Genomic DNA, 17,937 nt, shown 5'->3' on the forward strand with positions numbered 1-17,937 from the left:
AAATTGGGCTTAAATGTGGTTCACAAGTTAAAAACAAAGTACACGTGAAGTAACACACAGTACACATGAAATAACACACAGTACACATGAAATAACACACAGTACACATAAAGTTACACAAAGAACATGTGAAGTATAATCTTCACTGTTAGCTCAGATGGGAAAAGAGAATTCAATAAAAAGTTATAACAATATTAAAAACTGTGAGTTAACACAACAATTATTTTAAAACGCAACAATAGCGATGAAAACAGTACCCATTTCAGCTCCAAAGGGGGTGGTGCAAGTTTGAGACTCCCACTGATGTCAGAGGTGAGAAGGAACTAATTCCGGTCTGAGCCCTCTTAAAAGAAGTGAGAGGACATTTCTTTAGTCTCTCTGGGAGTTGCGTTGGGGTTCAGAACTGCCGGGTGAGGATCAGGGCTCAGAAAGAGGAGACACACGACCAAATACAGGATGAGGACTCTGCTGCTGTTGCTGCTGGTTTTGGCTTTTACATTTGCCACTGCCATAAGTGAGTATACTTCTTTTTTTCCCATCAGAAAACAACTTGTTTAAAATATTTTGATTTGATAAAGTTGACATTTTCTATTTGAAACTCCTATCTGAAATAATTCATTGAGATTGAAAGTTTTTTTGTGTGATAAGACCTTTATTTACACAGTTTAGCAACAGGCAAAGTGATTAATTGAAATTTTCTGTGACTAATGTAAATCAACACATTTCTGCTTTCCCATCAGTAACGCACTTAAATGTTAGTAGTTCTTTGTTGGGACTACAAATAGAAAACTAAATTGATTGCTTTTTCATTTCACACTTCCTCCATTCTACCACACCGTGTTAGAGACGGGGTAGATTAACAAACTTTTGCACGCCAATTTCACACTGATTTTTATGCCAATTAAATTCCAACTGTAGGTTAAAATATGTTTCAAGGTGTGTGTTATGAATGAAATTACTGTACTGTAGTTAACAATATTCTTTTCTTTTCATACTTGAAAAATAAAAAGTAAAAAGTTTCATGTTATTGCGAGACACCATCACACACTCACACACACACACACACACACACACACACACACACACACACACACACACACACACACACACACACACACACACACACACACAGTCCAGTGAGCCAGTTGTCTGGGATCCCTCATTCCTCTCACTGGGTTTACTGATGCTGCTGCTCAGCTGATAGTCACATGAAAGGGATTGGGGGGGATTGCAGGTCATGTGACTCCCACTGCCAAGAACCCTGACACTCCTCACCCCCTTCTCAACACTAAAAACATGGACCTGCTCTCGTTTACATAAGGATCCCTATCTCTATTATGTTTAAAACGACTTGATTGTATTATAGAAGCAGAACTTAAAGTAGTTAATGGTGTTACCATTAAACCAACACTAACTAAACTAAATATAAAGAACCTGTCTAATTCACTAACAAAGAAAACTGAAATATAATTTTGCATCTATAAAATATTTTTTTCTTATCGATTGTATTGGTTGTCAAAGGACTCTCAAAAGCTTCTTTTCCTGAAAGAGTTTGTGATATTTTTTTCCAGAGCCGAGAAGTCAGTTCACGCGTTACCGCTCATGGAACTCACGGATGTATCCAGTGTGGAAAGAAGGAGACCAGAGATTCAGGAACTGTTGGTTTGGTGAGGCCTCATTTCTTCATCTCTCATAACAGAAATTCTGTCTGCCAGTGGATCTAAAGATGTGTACTTTTTCTCCCAGGTGGTGAAGTAACATTTGATCTGAAAAACGATGCGCCCACACTGACTGGTGCAAGATCAACCTTCAATATTAATCTGAACTTCCCACCAAACCAGACAACGCTCTCTGATGGACAGGTGGTGTGGGCTCAAAACTGCACCATCAATGGTAAGAAACGCTTTCCAGGAAAACAACTCACTCTGATTGAGGGTGCTAAAGGTTACAATGCAACCTATTGTGCTATTTTCATTCATGCTTTCCATATTAAGAACTTATTAGAACTTATTATTTCATTTTGAAAATAATATATAGATTATTATGGAAAAGACCACATTCTTCTCTGAATTACCAGTTCAACCACAAAAGACAATAAACTCTTATTTAGAATTTCACCTTATTTCCATTGTTTTTATTATTATTGCTTTTGCTGTATATTTGATCTATGGCCATTGTCTTCTTCAGGACAAGAGTACCAGCAGGGTCAGGCCGTGTATGCTGACCAGGACGCCCAGTCGACCGGGGTTTTCCCTGACGGTACACCGTTCACCAGGAGCCAGAACAAGAAACCCCACTACGTGTTTGTGTGGAAGGCACTGGGTAAAGATATTTAATGTTATAATATATATATATATATTTTTTTAATCTGTTTATTAGCTGTAATGCTGCAATGGGACACCATAATCTTCCAAATGCAGCTCTGACTACATTATATTAACATGTAAAAAAAACTCCATAGAGACAAAGAGCAGGTCCTGAACAGCATTTCTCCTCCAGGCAGTGAAATTAAAGTTTAACATTTCCTCCAGGCCGTATCACGAAAAAGCCTGTTTAATAAACAACTTTGTCTGTGCTCGATATTTCATATTTGTTATCACCTTTTACATCTTAAGATACACTCTGGCAGAAAATACATGTTTTAATTGATCTGATAACTCAAGAACATGTTTTTTAACTACTGTGAATAATACGTATTACCTACAATAAGTTGAATTAGCACAGTAGCACTATTTTTATTTTAATAATTATCTAAAAGTAAAAATAGTGCTTGCCTTTTTAGGTAAATAAGTCATGAAGTCTAACTATTCATTCATTCATTCATGTATTCAATGGCAAATTAAACAACCATCTAAGAAGAGGTCAACATGTCCTAAATTTCACCAAAATTGGAGACATTCTTCTGAGATATTTAAAAACAAATCATCATCAAACAATTCAGAATAAAAAATATGTCAAAGTGCATTTTAATCTGTTGCAGTATATCTTCTACAACACAAAGACAGACTTTTTAAAAAACCTAATCATTACAGGAGCATCTTCTTTACTGTTTGATGAAAGTGAAAACCTGGAGTGTTTCCAAATTGAGTGAATTCAATTAAGTTTGCTTTGATTACCAGACTACTCTAAATAATCACACTGTGGCTTTATTCTAGGGCGATACTGGCAGGTGGCAGATGGCCCCTCCTCCTCCCTCACTATCGGTACAGGCGACGTCCCCCTGGGCTCCTACAACATGGAGGTTGTCATCTATCACTGTCGTGGCAAAAACAAGTTCATCCCTCTTGGCTATGCCTCCACAACCTTCAGCATCACTGGTACCATATGACACAATTTCAAACCTTATTCCATAGCATTAATATTAGTTATTCCTTTAACGAGTTTCATCGTAACATCTTTTACTCCGTCATCAGACCAGGTCCCCTTCACCCTGTCACTCGCCCAAGTCAATGATGTAAACCAGGACGACCAGAACTTCATCCAGAACCGGGCAATTGCTTTCAGCGTCAAGCTCCATGATCCCAGCCAGTATCTCAACAGTGCCGACATCAGCTTCAGTTGGGACTTTGGTGACGCCACTGGTACCTTGATCTCCAGAGAACTGACCGTCACACACACGTACCTCGCAATCGGGACCTTCAAACCTCAGGTGGTCCTGATGGCAAGCATCCCCAATGGCTGCGGAAACCCTACGGCTGGTGAGATTTGAAACTGATTATTCCATTTTTATCTTAATTTTTAATGACATGCATACTCTCCTATAAGTAGTCTCAACTAAGTTTTGCTCAGTCGTTTTTTAACTTTTCTTTCAGTTGCCCCTGTTGATGCCTCTGCTTCTGCAGCAGTGGTTGTGATGGCCTCCACCCCTGCAGCTGTACCAGCAGTACCAGCCGAGGGAGGAGACGCAATTGCTCTGGACATTCCTGTTTCTGACGGCACTCCGATTGCTGCTTCTGTGCAGCCAACAGCAGAAGGAGAAGCCGTAATTGATGCAGACACAGAGGCAGTCGAGGTCGCCTCAGTAGCACCTGAAGGAATCGATGCAGCTGTTGTTCCAGCGGAACAAGATGCTGTTGCAGAAGCAGATGTCACGGCCGAGGATGCAGATGCAGCAGCAGGTGAGGTGGCCACTGCTGCCCCAGTCGCAGCTGAAGAGCCGGCAGATACCGATACGGATGCTGCAGATGAAACTGCAGTGGTTACAGATGCAACTGAAGAAAATGCAGCTGTGATTGACGTTGCTGCGTCAGTTGCACCTGTTGCAGAGGGAGAAGAAGCTGTAGTTGAGGCCGCTGGTGCTGTCACTGTTGCTCCTGCAGTAGAAGTTGCTGTAGATCAGGAAACCGCCGTTGTGGCTGCTGACGTTGCTGCTGTTGAGGCTGCTACGGCTGCTGCTGCTGTCGTTGATGCTGCTGAGACAACTGATGCTGCTGCTGCTGCTGTTGTTGATGCTGCTGAGACAACTGATGTTGATGCTGCTGATGCCGCTGAGACAACTGATGCTGATGCCGCTGCTGTTGATGCTGCTGTTGATGTCAATGTTGCTGCTCTTGACGCAGCCACAGAGGCTGTCCAAGCTGAAACAGAAGCCCCTGTTGCTAACGCTGTAGTCCCTGCTGCCACTGAGACCGTAGCTGTAGAAGAGGCAGCACCAGCTGATGATACCGAGGCTGAAGTTCAGGCAGATGACATTGAAGTCGCGGCTACTGCGGCTCCTGCAGGTGAATGTTTATTGCAAACAAAAGTAATACACAAAATAAAAAGATTGGTCTTGCAACAAAACGTCATGACATAATGTATTGTACTTTTTCCAGAGCAACCAGAGGAGGAAGAAGCCGTTGCTGAAGTTCAAGCAGAAGTGGAAACAGATCCAGCACAGGTGGTCCTCGTTCTGGCTAAAAGACAAGCACCAGAGCTGACAGCTGACTGCATGGTCTACCGTTATGGCTCCCTCGCCACTTCGGTAGATGTTGTCCGTAAGTCAATACCATTTTTGTAACTATGAACAGGTGGTATTCTGCTTCTGATTTAATAGTATTGCAATCTCTCTTTCTACCTCTTTCAACCCACAGAGGGTATTGAAAGCGTAGAGATTGTCCAGGTGTCCAACGTTGTAGCAATAGCGACTGAGGTGGCTCAGAATGCTGTGGACATCACCATTACCTGCCAGGGGAGGTGAGCAGGATAATGTCTTATTATATATTATGCTTTGCACAAAAGAACATGTTCTCCTTTTAACTATGTTTCTGCAACTCCGCTACTCTTGTTTCAGTCTGCCAAGTGAGGTCTGCACAGTCATTTCAGATGCTGACTGTATCACACCAGTGGAAACCATCTGTGCTGCAGCTACACCCTCTCCAGACTGTCAAATGATCCTTCGTCAGTTCTTCAATGAATCAGGAGTATTTTGCCTCAATGTCTCCTTGACCAATGATGTCAGTCTTGCTGTTGCAAGTGCTAGAGTCAGTGTAACAGTAGGTGGGTGGTTGAACACATTTAATAATAACAATTTTACTACTTAATCTATATAATATTTTCTCACTTTAATGATATGCTTCAATTACAGCCTCCAGTGGTTCCCCAGCTGGAACTGCAGCCATAATCGTGGGGGTTATGGTTCTCGCCTGTGTTGTCTGTTGTATTGGTTTGATGTACAGGTGAGTACCACATTTATTTGATTCTAACTACTGTATGAATTTAAATTGGAGCCAATATGAAAATAAAATAATGGAGGGGTATGATTAATGAAACATAATTTTCCAACAAAGATACTATAATTATGGTTAATTGTTTCTCCTGGTTTAATTGTGTAAAACATATTTCCGTTACTCTCATCCTCAGTTTCAAAACTTTTATATTTGACCCAATTTAATGTGGGAAATTCACTTGCCATAGCATGAAAAACACAGGTGAAAAAAGTAATGCTCAGTTCATTCAGGGCTCAGTTCATTTTAGGTTTGTCACAAGCCATGTCAATAAGACAGCATACACAGTATTAAACATCTTTAAGTGATCAGAAAAGCTGAACTATCAGCGACATATAATTTAAATATACAGTACAAGGAAGAGTAAGGGCACCAAGAATTGATCCCTGTGGAATTCCCAAACTGACAGCTACCAGATCAGAGACACAGTGCTTTGAGATAAATTCAGCATTCGTACATGCTCATAATGACAATGTTAACATGCTGTTGTTCCGAGTAATATTTATTATAGTCACATCTTAGCATAGCTTATTAATTTGCTCATATTTACTCAGAAGCATTGCACAAAAAAGTTATACCACGTATTACCTTTGCAGGTATTAAAAAAATTCACATTTGCCCTTATGATGCAATCACCAAAGTATTCCAAGTTTCCTTTTTTTCATTCCTTTTTTAAATTTGTATGATATTTTAACTTGTTGACAGAGAATTTACCCTCTATTTAATGCCATATAAACTCATATATTTCACTGTGGAAAATATCACATAACACATATTCAGTTTAACTGTCATTTCTGAACTGTCCTCACCTGACTCACCCATTTTATGTTTTTACACAGGAGGTTCAAGCAGTACCAGCCGCTAAGAGAAGACCATGGGGACAGTCATGAAGGCAGCTCTGCGGTTACATCAGTGCCTTTGTTGTTGTGGAACTTGCTAAGCCGACAGTCGCCAGGAGAGAGTCGTCCACTGCTTCAGGGGAGGGTTGTGTGAATATCATCGTCAGCTCATGCACTCAACATCTACAACATTTTATTAAAGTATTGACTTTACACATATATAATACTCTAACTGTAGTGATATTGTAACTCCCGGTCAATGTATAAAAAATAACCAATTAAGTGAACCAAGTTAACAAACCAGCCCTGTCTACGACAACATGTGTAGAAATAGAGAAAAAGAGTCAAATGTGGAATAAAGATGTGCCAAGAATGTTGAAACATTTGTAGAGGAAAGTGATATTTATTTCGAACTACGGTATTTTTTATTAATTAGCACTGGTAGTTTATAGAAGCCATAACATATTCTCTTATTTATGGCGTATTTAAACCAATTGGAGAATCAATGTTAACACATTTCAGTTCAATTTATTTACAAAGTAATTTAAATCACTTACATCACACAACATTATTATGTTTGCTACACTGAAATTAATAAAGTGGGACTTTATCATCATCACATGTTTGCTTCTCCTAATTTATGGTATGTGTTTCTGGTCAATACAACACTATGGCAATAGAAATAAAAATGTGCATTATTAATGGACGTGCATTTATCACCCGACTCACCCGCCATTTTGTTTTACTCTCACCGCTCTGATTAGCATTGTTTTCAGATGCGACGGGTAGCTGGTTGCAACAAATAAGCTCGGATAAACCAATGTGCGCTACCTGCAAAGATAAAAAGTGCCAAAGAGACTAAAGCTGGGCTGGAAGAAGAGAGGATATTGGACACATTGATCAGATGGCTGAAAATACAACTCCAAATTAACGCTAAATAGGCAAATATTTCTAACACATTTATTATATTAACTTTATTATGGCAATGTATTGTTGCATTGCCCCCAATGGCAAAAAAAACAAAAACAATGCAGGTTTAATTGCAGTAAATTCCCTAAAGAACATTACAGCTAAACACCCTTCAGGGCTACTAAGAAAAGCATGAATAAATAAAAAGTCAAATGGGCTTCAGTATATCTCACCTGTTTACATTGACATGCAGATAAGACTGGAGAATATTTTTACGAAACATCAACACATGTATTCTGTCCGTATAACAAAATAAGTATAATATTCTAAAAACAATAGTGCCTTGTATGTATGAACTGCAGCAAACCACTTAATATGTACAGGCATGTCATAAATGTTTCATAGAGCCGTTGTTATAGGAACACTGTAGCTGAGTGTGATTAAAAACTACTACCATCAACACTCTCTGCTCAATTGAATTGATTTATTAAGATGGTGCGGGCTATCTTCATGCGTTGGGACGAAGAGCCGTTAATGGTTACATGCACATCGTATGACATACTGCAGTGCAGGAAAAAAGGCTGACGTCAATGCAGCAAAATCTTTAATGGAAGAAGCTACATGCAACACAAGGGGAACAAAGCTATGGAGCGATAGGGACGTAAAGGAAAAGATGGTTCTTGATAACGTGGTTGTAAAGTTGTGAAGACACTGAAGGCTGTTGCATCATGTCTTAATGTCCATTTTATTTCATTTTAAATGTAGTTTATTATATCAATGCACAAGAGTGAGACTATATGTCTGAGATAAAACAGATAGATACCTTTCTCAACAAAACAAATTGGGATATCAGGAGTAAACTTGTATTGATGTGATTCCTTTCATGTCTCTCTTTACTCACATACAATATTCCAAATGAATGTCTTTCCTCCAGACTTGTGTAACGCTGCAGTGCTCCATTACAGTAATTACAAAACACAGTCGTTTATCATCCTCTGCTCTTAACATGTCTCTTGGTCACATGTACAAAGTGTTCAGCTGTGTCTGTTCACTCCCAACGTGCACTGCACTGTAAGCAAGACAAAACGTCACACTTCTATTGGAAGGCCATCATTATTCACATTATCTCTGTCTTAGACTCGACAGGCCTCCCGGCTCTTACCAGGCCTATACAGCTTTCAATAGGTCACATCATCCTAGTGTTCTGCTAAATGTTTCAATGTGGATATTCTTGTATAGCAATAGGGTTGGGATACTATCACTTTAAGTCAGATTTTTAAAAAAAGAAAGAAAAATGACAGCTGTAAATATTGCTGTAAGCTCAGTTTTCAATGCAGCAGTGCTCTGTGTCGTTGTCGCTGCTCACTGCTGTTTAGGCCACAAGTCTGATTAGATTTCTTATCAGAGGGCACACCCAACATGGTGAACATACATAGGGTGAATCCCATCAGTCATAAAAGAAAATCATAACACGATATTTTATTCAATAATCTAAGGTATCTAAATGCCGTTTTTAGGTTTGTAATATGACACACATACTGTGAATACAATATGTGGAACAGAGATATTCTAGCCCGACACTGACTAAGAAGCATGATTGGCTTTATGGCCCCTTCGGGAATTCTCAGAGAACAAGATGGATCAATCGCCAATGGAAACATCTGGCTGATGGTTAGAATTACTTATACGGCCCCGTTAAAAATCATTCCAATATAATGTGTGTTTGCATGTGTGTATGTGTGTGTGTGTGTGTGTGTGTGTGTGTGTGTGTGTGTGTGTGTGTGTGTGTGTGTGTGTGTGTGTGTGTGTGTGTGTGTGTGTGTGTGTGTGTGTGTGAGTGTGTGTGTGCATGTGGTCCTGACAAAATGCTGCTCAGAAATCTTGCCATATGGGCAGATTGGAGCAGGATGTGGGGAAAGAATAAAAAGTGCTCTGAGCAGAGAGGGTGAGACAGAGGGGGGAGGGAGAGAGGACAGAGTTACTGACCATTACGCAGGTTGATTAGATTACAGAGCTAAGACTAACATGGGCCATTTATTACACAGAGAGCCAGACCTCGGCAGCAGCAGATCTAGGGAAGAGAATCAAGTGTGTGTTTGTGAATGACAGACTAAAGAAGAGATAAGTATACTTACTGCACTGTGCTACGGACACACCATCACAAAGAGGAAAGTTACATTACATCAGAAAAAGTGCTGAGTACAGGTGAATATAAAGGCTGCTGGTTGATGTGTAACACTGTGTATGTGTGTTTCAAAGAAAAACAAATGTGACACAATATGTTATATTTGTTTGCATTTGATAAAAGAGAGCATAACTGGACAGGATTAACGGTAGCGAGTATCACAGGGAGGGGACACAAAGGGAAGATCACACCACACCCAGTCGCCACAGAGCATGCTCAGTATTACGTCAACTTTTTATGAGAGAGGTGGCCTTTCTGCAGTTGTCAATTAAAATGACTATGGACAGACAGACACACACACACGGTCAGCATGCTTGCTCACAGAATACCAGCAACATTAAAGGAACATTTTGAAGCTTTTGTACAAACCGGAATATAATATGTACAAACAAAGGTAATAAGTAGTGTATATGGATATTGCTGCATGCTTGCCAAGTCATTCTAAAATAAGGCTTAATGTCTGCCTCAATGGCTGATCTAGTAATGTAAAACTGTGTGACCACATATTTCATCTTTGCAGTAGAGCTTCCTGTCATTGCACTTTATTTTTTAGCAGTCTTGTAAATCAGACAAATAACCACTTAAAGAAGCACACTGTTATTAATAATGATAAAATCATATCAGGAACCTTTGGGGTTAAAGGTGCAATAACATTGTAAGTGTGATAATGGGAATACTGAGTTGCTAAAACACCATCATTATCAAGCAAAGAAGATGGCTTCAAAGTTAAAGTAAACTCATAACAATAAATACTTTGACGATGTCTTCCTATATCGGCACTAATTTGTGTTGGAAAACTGGGACTGTTGCTAGAACAATCAGTCACTATCCTTTGACCTCTGTCATCTTTAAGTCCTAGTTCAGACTCTATATATGCTCAAATGCCGGTTAACCAGAAATGCAGGCAAAGTTACTTGACAACTACTGACAGGGTTTACTGGATATAGTGCATTTGAAAAAGGATAGAATAACTGTGGAGTCATAGCACTGCCCCAGACGCCCAGAACATCAATAAAGTGTTCCATTACTGTAAAAGGAGAGAGAGACAAAGAGGAAAGAGGAAGGGAGACAGATGGAGGGGTTGGAAAATTAAATCAATGTATCCACGTGATTCAATTTAGGCTAAAATTTCACAGTTTCTTATTGGGAAGTAGGTAACACAATCCTTGACACACACATGCATGTGAAAATGAGTGAAATCACATATGTGGGAATGATACGGAGAAACAAGAATCAAAACTGGCTGACAGAGTAAGAACCAGAGAACAAGTGTCAACGAGGGCATGAATCCGAGAGGCAAGGAGGAAACATCTTTCGATATCAAAGTCGTAATGTGGAAGCCAGGCTGGCCTCCTGCCAAGTGCTCTGGTAAAAAGGGTGGAGCTGTCGAGACAGAGAGCAAGACAGAAGCCGCGTCCATCTCCGAAGGGTAGGGAGTGGCCAAAGCTTGTATGTTAATGAACGATTGAGAAGGGAAGGGTTCATGTGGGTGGGGTGAGGAGAAATGAGGGAGGAGGAGGCGTGAGGACGATGGGATGGCCAGCCTGCATGCATAAAACCCCACAGCAGTGCTCAGTCCGATGTGCTGTAGCTTCACGAGCATCTCCAAGCCTCCAGCTCTCCTTCTTTTCGCAGCGACACAGAACAGAACAAGACCAACCATGAGCCACTCTTCAATGCATACCTCAACTTCCTACAGGCGCACCTTTGGAAGCCCACACCCCATCTCCATGTCCTCTTACTCCCCCGTGTCCTCCCGTATGCCCAGTTCTGGGGGGCGCTATATGCGTTCAATGTCACCAGCGGTCGCATCCCGCTCCACCTCCTACCAACAACAGCGCTCCCGCTCCAGCGCCCAGGCCCCTCGCCTCTCCTATGAAAAGGTGGACTTCACCCTGTCTGAAGCCATCAACCAGGAGTTCCTAACCACCCGCAGCAACGAGAAGGCAGAGCTGCAGGAGCTCAACGACCGCTTTGCCAGCTTCATCGAGAAGGTGCGTTACCTGGAGACGCAGAATGGTGCACTGCAGCAAGAGCTCAACCAGTTCAAAGGCCAGCAGCAGCACGGGCAGCCCAACCGTGCCTCTGAGCTCTTCCAGGAGGAGGTGAGGGACCTGCGCCGCCAACTGGACACCGTCGGAAAGGAGAGGGACCAGTACCTGATGGAGAGGGACAACCTGGCTGAGGACCTGACCATGCTTAAGCAGAGGTACAACATGATGAGAAAGAAAAGTATGATGATAGATAGATAGATAGATAGATAGATAGATAGATAGATAGATAGATAGATAGATAGATAGATAGATAGATAGATAGATAGATAGATAGATAGATAGATAGATAGATAGATAGATAGATTAAAACATATTGTCCAAACAAAGTCAAAGGTCAAACTGAACCCTGGGTGTGGGCTACCATCACATCACTCATTAAGACTGTTGGGCCACTTGAGTACTAATGGTGGTGGTGTAGGTACAGGGCGTGGCACATGTGCAGACCGGACACCACAGAGCGGCACCATTATACAGGACACTGCACTGTCTCTTGCACATGACATTGTTTCTACGTATGAGTGTATGTTTTAATGTAGAATGTCTTCTACACTGACAGGATTCAACAAAAAAAAAAACAAGAAGAGCCTCAGTACACAAGTTGCTAAATTACATTTACATTTACATTTAGGTCATTTAGCAGACACTTTTGTCTAAAGCGACTTACAATAAGTACATTTGTCAAAAGAAGGAAACAAAGAAACCAAAACGTATCATTGCCGATAAAGTAAGAGCTAAAAATAGAACAAGTGTTAGGTCCTCATCTGAGTAAAGTAGTGCTTCAAGAGCAACAGTGCTAAGATTAGAGTGCTATAAGTAGATAAGAAAGTGTTGGTAATTCTCCTTAAATAATGCACAAACTCAAACAAGTTTTTATTACACACCTGTAAGATTGAGAGGCGGATGGATGGATGGATGGATGGATGGATGGATGGATGGATGGATGGATGAATGGACGGACAGACAGACAGACGGTCCAGGCACAGGGTGGGGCTGTCTGAGGAGTGGGGAGGAGAGAGAGAGAGAGAGAGGAAATGGGACTAGAGGAAGAGAGGTTGAATATCAGACATGGAGAGAATAGCGTCAGGAAAAATCAATGTGACTCAATGACTCCATTAGGTGTGTTTTCAGTGTCCCTCTGTGCTGATGGGATGGTGCCAGAGACCCCATTAGGGCAAAAAGACCCCTGAAACACCACATGAATTAAAGATGAGGAAGCAGGGCCGTCTCTGTGAAGCTTTCCCCACTAATCTACTTAATGTCCGGTTCAGACGGGACTTGACATGACAGGGTCAGATGGAGCCCATCAGTCAGAGATGTACGTTTTGTACATTGTGATATAATCTGTGATGACTCATCATCACAATGACTAGTGGGTTATAACTGCGTGTTATGATTAATTGTTCAATTTTATTTAGTTGCATCAAGACAATGTATCTTTGTTAAAGCATATCCCACATTATGTAGACATTATATAACTCTCCTCTAAATGTGACTAAAATGATGTGTACTCTGCAGTTTTTGTCTGGTCAATATACACCAGCCAATATTTAAAAGAACATCTAAAATCTTTAAAAAAAAAAAAGATGGGAAGAGTGTGTATAACCTTATTGAGTGTGTGCGGATGACCTTATTGAACTGTAGAGAAACCGCATTAGCTGAAAGGAGCAGCTGCTGGTCCCACTGGGTGTACTCCCAAACCCCTTTTAGAGGACAGTGAATTAACAAATTGATCCAGAAAGCTTTTTGCCAGCTGATGCCCTGGTGCAACCTTTGACGGAAAGGTCGTTCTTGGTCAAATTCAACACATTCTGTCTCTCCATTTTGTTAAAAGGAGAATCTTGGAACCTGAAAGAAATGTACTTTGATTGATGCATTTTTCTCACTCTTTTGTCCCCAAGGTTGGATGAAGAAGCCCAGAAGAGGGCAGATGCTGAGGGTAACCTGGTTGCCTTCCGCAAGGTAAACACTCACTGGACCACGATTACCTTATTGATTACAGTGTCCTCAGGCTCAGATAAAAGGTCAAAATGGACAGCTTTGCTTCATCTCCAAAACTCACGTAATAGTTTCACAGTAGTATGACAGGGCAGATTTTTTAGTGTCATTGATCTAGACTGCTGCACAGCAAAATATTAGAAATATTTTCCAAGCAAGGTTGGAAATTATGCAGACAAATGAAAAACAAATCAAATGTATTATAACTGATGCTGATTAGCATTGCTCTTTTTGTCTTTAGTTTAATTATGTTATTACCCTATTTTCACATAGAAAGCCTTTGTGCCATTTCACAACTCCAAATATTTCTATAAGGCAAACTTGTGATGGCTTTTTATAGCCTCAAATCTTGGAAGTACTGCAATATAATTTTTAAATGTACGTTTATCATGGTGAAATGTTTCAGTTCAATGGATGCTAGAAGAGATATTGCAATTTCAGAACTGAAACTATGTTTGTCTCATATACAAATTAGGATGTGGATGATGCCACATTGTCCCGTCTGGAGCTGGAGAGGAAGATTGAGTCTCTGATGGATGAGATTGAATTCCTGAAGAAGCTCCATGATGAAGTAAGTGATGCTACCTCCTCTGCACTTTTCCACTATAGTTGTATAAATGGAAAGGATATTTCTTGTAGTAATTACCTATCACAGTATGTTATGTAGAGAACTATAATCTAATGTAAAGTTTATTTTAGATTCCTTAAAAAAGGGCTATATAAGTCCTATGCATTATTGTTATTATTAATACTGATAACAATCACATTTTTTGCACATAGGGTATATCTCAAGCACCAGAGATGCCGCAGTAGAGAGTATTTTGAAGCGCTTAATAGATTCAACTTATTCTCTCCAACCGATTAAAACCGATTTGTTTTCAGTGAGTGCCAGTGAGTTTTTGCAATATGAAATAAAGTTAAATAAATGAGTAGGTGGATACAAATGGTACTTTTTACAACAAAGCATGCATGTTATATTTAGAGCATAAACAATAAATAGGTTTGAGCATTTTGAAAAATCTAAGGTTGGGGTTTTAGTCTGCAGTGGAAAAGTGTTGCTTAATCTTAAGTGAAGATCTGTCCTGAACTTGTCTGTGAGAACAAGTCAAGCAGTCGCTGAGATTCAGAAGGAGAAAAAGAAACGATTATATTAAGTATCACTTGCATAGAAGTTGGATGAAATGCATTTTTAATTGAGAACATCAACAGAAATAGTAGGGGTCCCAAAACAGAACCCTGGAGGATACCAATGGTGAGGTTCAGAGCCAAACTGGCTCTTTGGAGAAAATCAAATTCCTGACATTGTCTATATATCGCATTATCAGGAAATCCAGGACGTGCAAGTGAGTGTCCAGACCCAACAACTCAAGATGGAGGTGGACCACACCGCCAGGCCCGATCTCACTGGTGCTCTAAGGGACATCAGGGCCCAGTATGAGACCATTGCCTTAAAGAACATGCAGGAATCTGAGGACTGGTACAAGTCCAAGGTAGGCAGACAAACACACTGTCTGATACTCAACACATAAACACACAGGCACATATTCACTATCGTCTGTTTCAACTTTTGTTCCTGCAGTTTACTGATTTGACTGAGTCTGCAAAACGCAACACTGATGCTCTGAGGCAGGCCAAGCAGGAGTCCAATGAGTCCAGGAGGCAGATTCAGTCTCTCAACTGTGAAGTAGATGCATTGAAGAACACCGTGAGGCCATGCACCACTGTCATCCGTCTATATTCATCTATGGTCTATCATTTCGCACATTACACCTCTTATCGCACCGTACCGCTACCGTGTTTTTCAGAATGAAGCTCTGCTGAGGCAGATGCGTGATATGGAGGACCAGTTTGGCAATGAGATTGGTAACTACCAGGACAACGTTGGCAGACTGGAGGATGAGATCCGCCACCTGAAGGAGGAGATGGCTCGCCACCTTCGGGAGTACCAGGACCTGCTCAATGTCAAAATGGCTCTGGACATTGAGATTGCTACTTACCGTAAACTGCTGGAGGGAGAGGAGAGCAGGTGAGAACATGTTGTCTGTCAGATTCATATTGTTTTGCTGTTTGTAAATTATTTTTTTCTGTAGATAAAAATATCTCTTTCAGTAAATGTAATGTTTGCCACAGATAAAAGGACCAAAAATGCAATACTTAACCCTTTCCATTGGGCATTGATATTAGAGTTTACTCATAACTAACTAACTTTTATATTCCCTGGTTAGGATCACTGTTCCCATCTTCAATATGGGCATGAACAGTCACCAAGGTAAGCTATAGTTCTCTTTGTTTCCAAAATCAAATATAACATGATTAAAGTGTCCGGAATCTATTTTATTTTAATTATTATAACATTGTTCAATGTGAGGAGCCCCTGTCTCTGCAGGAGTTGTTCCCTTTTAAAAAGTTTAATTGTCAATTTGGACTTGTCTGTCAGTTTGGTATGAGGGATGGATTTAAATACTAAAATAGCCATGAGCTGCAGCTGCCGTTGCTATGGAGAAGAAGCAAGTTACAGGCGCTAATCACAATTGGCAAGTGGCAAATTCAGTTTGGAACCAAACATAAGTGCCGTTGTTGATCTTTTGTACTGTCATGGTTTCATGCTGATCTCAGCATTGAAATGCTACAGCACTTATCATTATCTCAGAGAAAAATGTATCATATTTTTATTTCCAGAAATAGCTGGACAACCATGTTGTAATTCTATGCAGTATATCGCTCATCAATAACAAACCCTGATAATTCCACCTTTAAAGGGAATCTGTTTTTCTTTTTTTTTTAAAGGCATTCAGAAAGGCAAAATTTCTATTTTTATGAATGCATATGTTTCTCAGCATTGCTTTTATCTGACTTTTGACAGACTATGACCACCCTCAAAGCACCATGAGCAAGAGGACTGTGGTGATCAAGACAGTTGAGACTAGAGATGGAGAGGTACAATTGAAAATAATTAGCTTAATATATTGATATATTAATATATTTACTCATATATACCATATGAAAGTGAATTTGAATAAATTTGTTTCTTTTCAATCAGGTGGTGAAGGAGTCCAAGAGGGAGAAGGAGAGAGAGCCAATCCGCACCGACAAGGACGACAAGGACGATAAGGATGACGACGAGTAGAACAAAACTGACAAGAAAATGTGACGGCCAGAGCCACAAAAGGGGAAAAAATGCATAAAAATAGGAAAAAACCTCAAACTACATATAGTGCGCATTCCCATTGTTATGTGTTAAATCTTCTAGCAGAGAGTGTCAGCATAGAATGAATGAATCCCTTTAGACAGTGTCATTTGGTGCTATTTAAGTAACCCACCTTTTGCTAAACACTAGTGTTATATGTAGGGCTAAGCAAAGCCACTTTATTAACAAACCACTTGAGGCCTTGTGTTACAGTGCAATCCGTGGAATCCTTAGAGGACCACACGTAGCAGAGTATTAACCTACGGGCTGAATTTGAAGGTTTAGATGGAGGATTTTAGTAGTCTGTGTCTTAGATATGACTTACTAACAAAACTTCATACACTGCCGTCCTTTGGTCAACAAACCTTTAAGACAGACTGATAATAAATGAACCCTTCTGCATTTGTTTTAGAAGCTTTGCAATCCTCTATAATGTTAACCTACAAATCCCCAAAGTCATGGGTGATTACATGTAACACACAATAAACGCTTGAACATTGAAAACATGACTAGTTACCACTTGAAAAGACTTTTGCTTAATGTGCTTTGCAATGCTGTGTGTCTCTGGCACTATTGATGAATGAAGATGTAAGTGTGCAAATAAACTTAATTGGAGCAAATCTCTCTTGTCTGTCCATTTAACTAAACATAACATAAGTTGGGTTTTTTTCTTTGTTTTTTGCTTACCGGTACATTAATTTTGTTTTCTAAACAGTGTTGTGCACTGTAAAGGGTGAAAGGATTAACCACTTCTCACCTTTACCACACATTTCAGCCTTCATTTCTCAAATGTATGTAAAGCAGGATTTATTTCCTTGATTAAAATTACAAGAACCACATCAGTTATACTTGTTGCCCTATGTTTGTCTCTCAGGCAACACTGCAGGCAAATATAGACGACCTGCAAATCTATTCCACAAGATTCTTAAGTCTGGCGCACACAAACATCAACCACTGCTCGGGTCCTACCTCCCTTGCCTCAACCTTACACCGTCAATTTATTGATTTTGGTGAATTTGCAGTCCGTTGGATAGGTAACCCTGGAAAGGCGCTACCTGAAATA

General features: G+C 40.3%; 2 protein-coding genes across 2 annotated transcripts; both read left to right on the forward strand.

Moving 5' to 3' along the window:
* Positions 1-453: 453 nt before the first annotated feature.
* On the forward strand, positions 454-7,160 carry pmela (premelanosome protein a). Its single transcript, XM_084020659.1, has 12 exons — positions 454-514; positions 1,572-1,667; positions 1,747-1,893; positions 2,188-2,322; positions 3,156-3,317; positions 3,414-3,698; positions 3,813-4,721; positions 4,815-4,976; positions 5,073-5,175; positions 5,273-5,478; positions 5,567-5,657; positions 6,545-7,160. The coding sequence occupies exons 1-12, from the start codon at positions 457-459 to the stop codon at positions 6,696-6,698; spliced, it is 2,508 nt and encodes an 835-aa protein (XP_083876785.1). The 5' UTR covers positions 454-456; the 3' UTR covers positions 6,699-7,160.
* A 4,038-nt stretch (positions 7,161-11,198) lies between these two features.
* prph (peripherin) lies at positions 11,199-17,490 on the forward strand. The gene is made up of 9 exons (XM_084026983.1): positions 11,199-11,847; positions 13,591-13,651; positions 14,163-14,258; positions 15,013-15,177; positions 15,267-15,392; positions 15,493-15,713; positions 15,913-15,956; positions 16,551-16,624; positions 16,728-17,490. The coding sequence occupies exons 1-9, from the start codon at positions 11,219-11,221 to the stop codon at positions 16,812-16,814; spliced, it is 1,503 nt and encodes a 500-aa protein (XP_083883109.1). The 5' UTR covers positions 11,199-11,218; the 3' UTR covers positions 16,815-17,490.
* The last annotated feature ends 447 nt before the right edge of the window (positions 17,491-17,937 follow it).

This window comes from Eutrigla gurnardus (genome assembly GCF_963514095.1).
Source record: "Eutrigla gurnardus genome assembly, chromosome: 2".
NCBI lineage: Eukaryota > Metazoa > Chordata > Actinopteri > Perciformes > Triglidae > Eutrigla > Eutrigla gurnardus.